The following is a 10,693-nucleotide window of genomic DNA, read 5'->3' as shown; positions in this document are numbered from 1 at the left end:
TCACAGAGATTCACTCTTTCAGGCTCTTTTCAGAAGTGGATTATGAGCTGCTAATGTAGAACAAGTAATACCTATTTAACCTGTGGTGCTTATAGTTGTACGATGCTGTCAAGGCAATTGAAAAACATTTTGAAAACTAGGATTAGGCATTTAGGATAATAAGGACAGCATCTGTAGTCAGATTAGCTGGATAAAATGTCAGGGGCCAGTAATCCTCCTGTTTCAGAGTATAAACTCACCACCAACTGGAATAATGAAGCAGATTCCTCAGTGGAACAATATGTCACTGTTAACCAATTTCCGGTGTCATTTACTGTGTGCTGTCACCCCGCCATGTGGATGCTCCCTTGAAAAGGGTTCTCACTGCCTGGGGAATGGCAGATCTGTCTGTAACTCATATAACTGGGGCCATTTCCCTGAGGTGATGGAGGCTCCTGGTGAGTGCTGCACCCCCAGACTCACTGGGCTGGGTCCTTCTGGCTGCTCTGACCTCTCATAAGCTCTAGCAGTGGTCTTGGTGCTGCCAAGAGGGCTCTGCAAGCTACAGGAGATGGAGAGTGTCTTGTGGGATGGAGCTTTATTTGTCTGACCTGGTTTAAGAAACGTAGATGTACACATCCTTATGTTGCTCTGGGGTCCTTGGTTGGAATGGCCCTTCAGAGTACCCAGCAGGGAGGCTGTTCCATCAGCAGTAGATGGGCTCACAGTCCCTGGGCTTTGCGTGGCCTTAACCAGCAGCAGCAGTTGTGATTTGGGAAGATAGGATGAGCATCAGCAGCTCTGCTGAAGCCACTCAGCACAGGCTGGGTATAGATCACCACCAGCTGAGTCACTGATGGCTCAGCTAAATTCTATAGGGGAAAAGGGGAGGAGATTATTCAGATGACTCAGAAAAAACTTTTTTACATAGCATTAGTAACTAAGCCAGAAGAATTACCAGAAAAGAAAGTTGGAATTTAAGGAAATTCAACACAGAGATTGCAATTTTTCCAAGTTTTTGTTCACGAAGGATGGAGAAGGAACCACTAATTTCTTAATATTTTTAATCTCCTCTTTAAAGAGATTTTGTTGCTAGGTAAAAGTTTACTGACGTTCTCCTGGGTTGCCTGAGGCTACTCAGTGAGGCTGGTGCCAGCTCTCTTTAGCATATCTAACAAATGTTGTCTTCCAGGCTGTGGTAATGGCTGCAAGCCCAGCATAGCTAAATTAATGAAAGATCAGTCAGTAGCTCACTGGGGCTTTTGGCTTTTCCTATCTACATCAATAACAGAGCAGAAGAGATTTCTTGGAAAATACAGTTGAGGAGGAAGGATAAATACAAGCTATCAGACTGCAATGTTTAACAGTTTGAGCATCATGATCTGTGCCAGCAAAGCAGGAGTTCTGGGGAACTCATTGCCTAATACTGACGTACCTCTAGTGATGACCCCACTGAACCTCAGGTAGGAAAAAGACTAAGAGTGGTTGTATCTCCTTACCTCATTCTAGCTCCCTGGGATGGGATACCAGGTGCCTACAGCTCGGTGTGCTGCAGCCAGTGCAAGATGAGTGGCCGTAGTTCCCACTGCCTACAAATCCCATATGCCTTTTGCACTTAACAGCCTTCTAGGAAGGGTCGTGGCTGACTTGTGTGCTTGCTGTTGATGCTGAGGCAGATAGGGTGTATCAGATAAGCCATGCTGAGCAAACTCACCCATTTGTACTTAAGAGGGCTGCATGTTTGTTCCGTACTGACAACCCCCCAACATTGTTTCTCCTACTCCATCATATGCCCTGGAAAAGCAAACAAAAGAAGAGCAGTTTTATCTCCTGCCTTCTTCATGTCTCTTCTCCACAGTGTGGAGCTGCTGAATTTCTTGACACAAAGCCTGGGAAGTTGTTTTTTGCATTGTGAACCAAATACTACATTGTCCTTTAATCACGTCCTAGGAAAGGACAGGCATTTTAGGTGGAGACCTTCAAAAAGGTCAAATACTGGGAGCAAATACTGCAGCCCAAGAACTGCTTCTGGTCATGGGCCAAACTCCATTTTCACTCAGCTTGACCCAAAAAACAACTTCTAGGAGAACATTTTGACAACTGAAGGATTTGGTTGACATGTTCATTCCAAACCAAAATAATCTCTAATCTTATGCAAACTCCAACAGATGGCAGACCTAGGGAGAGGTGACAGGCATATGAATTGAATTCCCGGTGCTTTGTCTTTTGTGTGTTTATTTAGCTAAAGTAGCTTCGATGCAAAACCAAAAAGACCAGTCCCAGAAACTCAGAAGAGGGCTGGTAATTAGGGTATCTTTGGAGAGATGGAAACCTGCAGGTCAAATTCATGCTCTGAAAATGTAGAGGAGTTTGAATTTTCCCAACATTTAAAGTCACAGATCATAGAATAGTTAGGGTTGGAGAGGACCTTAAGATCATCAAGTTCCAGTCGCCCTGCCGTGGTCAGGGACACCTCACACTAAACCATGTCACCCAAGGCTCTGTCCAACCTGGCCTTGAACACCGCCAGGGATGGAGCATTCACAACCTCCCTGGGCAACCCATTCCAGTGCCTCACCAACCTAACACGAAAGAATTTCCTTCTTATAGCCAATCTAAACTTCCCCTGCTTAAGTTTTAACCTGTTACCCCTTGTCCTGTCACTGCAGTCCCTAATGAAGAGTCCCTCCCCAGCATCCTTGTAGGCCCCCTTCAGATACTGGAAGGCTGCTATGAGGTCTCCACGCAGCCTTCTCTTCTCCAGGCTGAGCAGCCCCAACTTTCTCAGCCTGTCTTCATATGGGAGGTGCTCCAGTTCCCTGATCATCCTCGTGGCCCTCCTCTGGACTTGTTCCTATTTTTAATTATTTATAATCTTATCAAACTGGACTATTCAGGATTATTTTTTCCATCAGTGCCTGCCTCACCTTCCCTCTGCCTGTCCTTATCACTGGCTTTTGTTTATACCACAGGGGTCCCGAGAACTTTCCTTGCTTCTCTCATGTGACATTGCCTGTAACGTCTGTGCTGCTGCTCACAGTTTTAGTGTCACTTTTGAAACTCAGAGGGTAAGGACACGATTGTGACTGGGAGAAAAGCGAAGACGAATGGTGCATCCTGTCAGTTCTTTCAGGAGTGTTACCTTCCTCATGGGCAGAGTTCAACAGGTGCTGATTGACAAGTTTGCCTGAGGCTGCATTTCTTCAGCAATTGATCTGCTTACTGGGGAAAAGTGTGAAATGTCAAGTTCTCTACAAAAAGACAAGTGGAAAGGGGAAAACAAAGAAGAGGAAAGGTATGGTTATAAAAGCTGCTTTGTCTTTGTTATAGATCTTCATCCTGCAGCTGCCCAGTTAAAGAAAAAAAATGGAAAAGTCTGTCTATTGTAGCTAAAACCTAATTAATTTCCTTGTAAGCTATTAAAGTAAAGGAGCTCTCAATGCCTAAAATGGATTGTGTATTTCCTGTTTCAAGGAGAGCACTGTGTGTTTTTCCAGTGTTGTAACTGAACAGTTGTGGAAATCAGAATTAATTTCAGACATGATTTCAGGTAAGGACTGTCCCTCACTGAAGGGTGTTTTTGTTTCTGCTTGAGACTGAACTAATCCAATGGCTTTGCTTCAGTCTGTTTATGGACTGTATGGTGTTGTTGCATTACGGATTAAATGTGTGTAATGTTTGGAAGATTGTAATGATGTGTTATCACAGCCAAGGGCAGTCCAAGTAAAAGCTTTGTGGACTGTGACTGATGGGTGGGTTTAAGTCGCTTCTTTCACCCCAGGATTACCAGCCACATTCTCATCACATCTTTTTTTAACAGTGGAGGGAAAGGGGCTGGGTTTATGAGTGGATTAAAGCATATGATACTGTTCAGATAGGATTCTTTTTTAAGTGCAGAGTATCCTGACATGACAGTACTTTGTATAGGGAGCCGTGGCTTCTTCAGGGCTCTTGCTTGAACAGAAACAGCCTATTAGCTAAAATATGTATAATTCATGCTTAAACAAGCATGAGGTAAACCAAGCTTTCATTAGGCTCTGGATGGAGCTGCATTTAAGGCACATTCTGTGTATGAAATCTTGCTGTCTGTAAAGGGCCTGTGCCTGCGATGACTTCTGCGTCTGGGAGAGGGATGCATTTCTTAAGACACCCCATGATTTACCTTCTTACTAGGTACAAATCCAAATATTCTACATGTTTGTATGATCTCTACTTCTGCCTCTCTCCCACTCTCTCCCATTTTCAAGACTCTCTTTAGGTGTGCGGTTGTGCCGTTTATTAACATAAACTTTTGGCCACCTTAAAACCTCCTGGACCGTGGGCTTGTAAGGACTGTGAAGAATTGCTGGAGCCTGCAAACTACAGAAGTTATATAAACTTTTGCACTTCTTGCTTTCCAAGGGGTCTTGGGTATTTCATTGCCACCCCGGAGTCTGTTTGCTCCTGCAATCATGGAAAATGGGACATTTCGGAGCGACCTAATCTCTCCTCTTGCCTGAAAGGTGGGTTGTGGTTAAATCATTCCCGACAGATATTTTATGCAACCTATTTTTACAACTGCTGGTGTCAGGGGCTTCAAAATCCGGCACATTCTCATTTGCTGTGAGGAGGCTTAATCTGAACTTCTGTTGCTGTGATTTAAGCCTGCCTTCTTCCATCTTCTTCACACTGCGTATCCAAAAAACATTCCATTGTTCTTTAAACGTTATTTTTTGCCTTCAGTCTTCTCCTTTCTAGACTAAACAATACCCTTTCATCATCCTTTTTTTGGTTTTGTGGCTCTTCTTTTGTAGGCTTATGATTGATATTCAGCTCTGACCCCTGTAATATTCCCCACATCCTGCTCAGAACAACTGCTATCTGTCTAGTCATTCCACATCCTGTACTTTCGCAGACAATATTTTCCCTTCCTAAGTACAGGACTTAGCACCTGTTCTCACCCAGCTGAATCCTGTGTTTTGCAGACTGTTCCTCTGATCTCTCCAAATCATCCTGAAAACTCTTTCTCTGCTCCAGTTTTCGTCCATAACTTTTCCCCACGTGCAGATTTTGGATGTGTGATCTGTTCCGTTACCCAGGCTGTCAAATAACAACATAGGAAAAGGACTTAACTCTTACAGATTCCCAAATGATACGCTTTTCTAGTTTGACAGCAAACTACTAACACCAGCTGCGAGAGAAGTCTTCCAAGGAGCTGCGCATCCATCTTCTTGTAGCCCCATCTACAGCGTGCCACTGGTTTTCTTTTATGAATGTTATCTGAGACGGTGAAGCTTTTGATGTGTTGTCTGTGACCATAAGTTATTGCTCTTCAACTCATGTTTGTTGTTTGGTTTTATTTGTCCTTGCTGCTCCTTTTCTATGCCCTTTCTATGCTGATAAGGAAAAAGGTAAGCTTGCTACTGAACTGAGAAGTAACAAGGGAGAACCCCTTCAGAGTTCAAGTCAGATGTCTGTAAATTCTGATTGTTTCCCTATCCTAGATGTCAGATATTTCAACAAACGAATCTGTTAACCCAGATAATAATGGTTACTTCTTTCCTGCATAAAACAATGTTTTGGGGTTTCTTTCCCCCCATAATTGCCTGTCTCTCAAAACTGCTTTGTCATTTTTCAGTCCTTATGATACTTATTTACAAAATCTATTTCTACAATCCAGTGGATGTTCTTCAGATTCCCAGTAGGAATGTGAAGGAAATGTTTAAAAGCCCTTTTAGCTTTTCTGAAGGGGAAGGATCTGATGAAAGATTAGCAGCTGTGATAGCTCAGTCAAACAACAAGAACTGGAGGTTCTGAGTCGAAAAGCTAATGTTAGAAGATGACCTCAACAGGTGAGCAGATCCTTTCAAGTAACTTCAGAGTCCTCTTCTTCTCTGCATTAAGTGTCAATGTGAATCTGTTTGTTGAGTCTTACTCCAAATGTATAGATTGCAGGAGCCAACTTAGATTCCAGGTCAGCAAGATCATGTTTTCCACGGGAAGCATTCCAGATGATGCTAAACATCACCAAATAACTTCAGGCTTCCCACAAATGTTGAAAGCATACCTCACACTTGAGGGGCATACAGTCTCACCTACCTCATCTAAATGCCACACTAGTTGTTTGAAATCAGTGTAGCATCTGCACAGCAAATGCTGCATGGATTTAGCACACTTTTGCACGACATCTCTTTCAACTGCAGAGCTGGCCTTGCTGCTGTAGGCTGCCTCGCATTACACAGCTGCGGGACAGCACGTCAGTGGATTCCCCACTCTTCTGGTTCACCCAGGGCCCACGGTTCCCTCAAGAAGGTTGTCTCAATGTAATGGCTCAGTGCCACTGTCTGGCATGCAGAACATTCCTGGTTTGTCTCTGGAGATCCGCAATGCAAGTGCTGACATGTAACACCACAGCTGTGCAATTTGTCAGCAGACAGGGGGTAAGGAGCTCTGCCTCACTCCATCAGGAGGCAGTGCAGCTCTGGTGTTAGCGCTGAGTAGGCTTTGCACCTTCCCCCAGTCAGAGCACCTAGGCAGGTCACGCCAGCAGACAGGCCTCGAACAAGTGCCCTGTCAAAAACTCAGCCCTGCAGAGCATCCTTCACAAGTGAGAGGTCCCAGGAATAGATCTGTTTGCCACAGAGCAGATCAGCATGTGTCGGTCGTTTTAGTCCAGACCAGCCTTCCTGACATGGATAGGTCTCTCATCCCTGGCTACTTTTGGTGGTGGTTATCTTTTCCTATTGCCCATCACATGCTAGGCTCTCAGGACACCAAAGCAGAGCTTAGGTATGATAACTCCATTGGTTGCCAGATGTTTCAAATATATGGGTCTGAGAAAATTTTCATCATAAAAATAATCATTGAACAAGCCTGATTTTGTGTTGGAGGCAGCGCACCAAGAACAAAGCCCCCATGGACTGTACTTCTGAAGGAAATACAAGGTTTTCTCTTCTTTCTTGTTTCAACCCCCAGATGCTTTAAATGGTCATTTAAATAGATTAATAATTTAAATGGACATTTAAATGGGTTATAATTTAAGTGGACTTTAAATTAGTCCCCGATGCTGTTCAGCAGCAGTAGCAGTGTACAAGAACTATGAATAACTAAGTTTGTCTCCAAGTGAAGAGGGGTTTGATTTGATACTAAAATGACTTGCAGCAAAATCCATGTGGGACTTTTACAATGAAATTAGTATACTCTACAAGATGATAAAATCACAATGGCCAAACATCAGTTGTAGGTGCATAAGACTGCGCAGTGTTTGGTTCTGTGTTCCTTTGGCATCCTTTTAAAGATCAGTTGTCTTTATATAAAATTTAAGTGGCCCTACTTTGCATTGTAAATTATGTTCAGTTTGTCCTTGAGCGCTGGTAGCATTCATCTCTATCAGTTGGTACTTAGCAGTTTTGCAATAAATCAGCATTGTTCCATGGGGAAAGAAAATATTAGGGTTTAGACTTTGCCTCTAGCTATGCATATATCCATAGAACTTGTATGCACATGAAGAGTTAGTATTTAAAAGCTTGATAAATGAAGCTTTCCAAGGGCTGCATATTATTTCTAACCTAATATGCTTAAAACTTAAAGATGACTGAAGTAAAATCTGTACTAAATGTGATAATTATGGTTATATTCACTAATAGTAAAGGGGTAGTAGTTACTATCCACAGCTTTGGGGATGAGAAGAAGTCATCCCCAATATAAGCACACATGCATTAGAAAGTGGGGTGGGGTGGTGTGTGTGGGTAAAAAACCTAAATAAGATATTATTGTAAATTCTCTCGTGCTTCTGGGGTCATGAAGGATGAGAACCAGAAGTGGGGATGACTGGAAACAGACCACTTGTGCCATGATATGAACTTGAAGTATGCAACAGTGAAGGCATGGAAAGATAAGTTGGGCTATTAACATGCACAGTTTGGTTATCTCGAGCCAAAAGTAACATCAAGGATTTTTTTAAAGCACAGTTGTTCTTCAGAGTAATTTAACATTCTTTTTTTACTGTGCTTATTATGCTTTCTTTAATTCCTTTTTGCTTTTCTTTAAGCAACTGGCTAATGTAGCTAAAATGGTAAACATTTGCCATTTCTGAAGCTAGAAAGGAGCATGACACAAGCCATTAATGACATAAGGCAGTATTTTGGGATCAAACAGCATGTGTAAACATCCTAGGTATGATCAGTTACACATTCCAATGTTTTCTAAATTTACAATATGTGAATTGAGGATTATACTGTCACCGGCCTGAGGTGCTGAGCTCTTCACAGTAAATGCGGAAGGACAACATTAATTTATTCCACGTTGTTCTGCATCAGGACTAAAATCTTACAGTATTTGTCTTTCATCAGCTGGCCACCGCCACATATTTGAAAGTCTCAGCTATCCATGGCTGAGTGTCTGCTAGCTTGTCTCCTTTTGCATCTCGATCTGCTAGAATCTCAAAGGTATATGGTCACTGCAGCGGTCAGTTCAGCTCCTGAGTTTTGTCTTTCTCCCTTTGCAGATCTGGGACAAGGCTGGTGCATCCTCCATAAGCTTCATTTTCTGATTGTTCACGGGGTGGTTATTCTGCTTCCAACCTAAATTTAGTCGAATTCTTCAGGTGATGCTGTTCCCCTATAAAAGCATCAGCTCTATGGACAAACACCTTTTAAAGCACAAGATCTCCCCTGTATTTTCTTTCCAGCCATTAAGAAACTTTCTGGTACTTTCAAATGTCAGGTCATATTTTTGTTGTTTACAAATCACCCTGTTTACCTAGGCTGAGTTTTACCTGGTCCTTTGTAAATGTGCCCTGAGTGTTTCTGAGCACCACCATGCCAACTGGCATGCAGGCATGGGCAGTGGTGCTCGCACAGGTGCAGCAAAAAGCAAAGCAAGAGTAACTGCAGGAAAATCTACCAGTTGTTGCCAAGTGTTTCCACTCACACCCAGTGGAAAGAAAATCACCAAAAAGAGCAAGTGAGAAATGATGCTGACTGAAATATTTCTCAGGAGAGGCTGATACCAAAAGCTCATAAAAGCAAACAGAGACTTACCCAGGAGGCAGATTCCATATACCCAGGCACTGGAAATTTCTGCTTCACTCTCCAGCTTCTCTATCCAAACAATGATCAGAGAGAACAAGCGAACACAGAGAGCAAGCTCCAGAAAGAGGGCTCAGCATAACCTGGGAAAAGCTAATGTGTTAATAGCCATGATCTGCCAGGCCTGAAGTGCTTTTTCATCCTTTTTTTCTGTAACTTATAGCTATTTTCCTTCTTTAGTTTTAGAGTCGAGTAAGAGAGCTCTTTCCTGCCTCCCTCCACAGTGTGCTAAGGAGTACGATGTTGCCATTCTTCCTAGATGAAGTCTTTTATTCCTGCAACTGGATACTTATGTTACTTCAATCCTATTTAAGAGCTGACATCTTATTCTTTATGAAATCATTTCTGTATTTTAATGACTATTGCTTCTTGCAAAACCATCACAACACTATCTACATCGCTATCGAGATCACGCTTCATAAACCTGAATTAAAATTCCTGTGCACTGTAGGAACAATAAAACCCAAAGTTTATTCTCCATTATTTCTGGGTGCCTTATCCATTTTGGGAATAAGCCATATTACACATGCAGTGGTACCTAAGCTGGTTCTGCACTTTGCAGCTTGACCGAGCAGGACAATTATGAAGGGGCACAACACTTAGGAGCAGACCAACCTTGGTCCTGAAGTACGGTTATCCTGGTTTTCTGTCTTTCAGTTTTTCCAGCCCTGTTTCCCCTGATAATGGAGAGTTGATTATATATTAATTTCACAGGGGTTTACTTTTAGGGTATTGAATTCACAAGAGATCAAATTTCAGGTTGTAGAGAAACAGGTTCAAGCATGAACCTAAGAAAGGCCTTAGTAACGCTAACAGGCACATTGACTTCATATAGTTCTTTATTCTTAGATGTGTTTCCTTGCTACTGTATAACTGTATGGTTAAGTGAGGTCTTAAAGCAATGAAGTTACAGCTATTTTTGTTATCTGATGCTGAACTCTTTGGGAACTCAGTATCCTGTGCGTGCCTTTTCTGCTTTACGGTCCCTTTCTTTTTTCCCTGAGTTCTGCCTGTGCCTTTGTTAATCTGCCCTCCTAAAAATTAATATTCTGAATGTGAGGCCGTGTTTACCAGAGATCTGCTGCTGATTTATACCCATGCAAGTTACACCAGCAGTTAGATCAGGAGCTCAGTTTTAGCATGCATACTCCTACAACTGGCGAACCAAAAAAGGCATTGTAAAAGGTGAGGGTCGTTTTTAATTACACTGGGAGATGCAGTATGCTCAGCTGAAGCTATTAGCTAGGAGTGTTTGTTGCATGAGTGCTTGCTAACACCCATGGCATAGATACCTTGAAAAAATCAACAGTTTTAATCTAAAATTATAGACAATGAATACATTGGACATCAGCAACAGGGAAGTCAGCGTTTTGCCAAGTTCAGTGCCCAAATCACCATTAGCTGACCGTTACACTAACAGTATCCCACTGTAGCTGAGGAAAAAACACTACACCTACTATTTCTTCATGTGCGTAAGTAACCACATCCCATCTTAAGAGAACAGGAACTTGTATAGCAGTTTGCACTTGTTCAGTTCTACTGCAAAATCCAGACCCTAAAACTATGTTGTTTGGCCTAGGTACTGTTTGTTCTTTCTTGGGGCGTTGCTCCAGAAATACTGTAAGGCTTGCACAGAAACCATTTAT

General features: G+C 42.5%; 1 protein-coding gene across 1 annotated transcript in view; it reads left to right on the top strand.

The window, feature by feature from the left end:
• Window positions 1-2,959: 2,959 nt before the first annotated feature.
• Window positions 2,960-10,693, top strand: part of RBM20 (RNA binding motif protein 20) — a 112,031-nt gene continuing 104,297 nt past the window's right edge. Inside the window, exon 1 of the mRNA XM_061458778.1 lies at window positions 2,960-3,274. Coding sequence (XP_061314762.1) covers window positions 3,219-3,274 — 56 coding nt within the window. The 5' untranslated portion in view covers window positions 2,960-3,218. The remainder of the gene's footprint in view (window positions 3,275-10,693) is intronic.

The sequence above is a fragment of the Pezoporus flaviventris genome, unplaced genomic scaffold (assembly GCF_033815535.1).
Source record: "Pezoporus flaviventris isolate CSIRO_AGI_PZ_B2104156 unplaced genomic scaffold, CSIRO_AGI_Pfla_v1 ptg000029l, whole genome shotgun sequence".
Classification (NCBI taxonomy): Eukaryota; Metazoa; Chordata; class Aves; order Psittaciformes; family Psittacidae; genus Pezoporus; species Pezoporus flaviventris.
The sequence above is the reverse complement of the archived record's forward strand: the minus strand, read 5'-3'. Positions and strand labels throughout refer to the sequence as shown.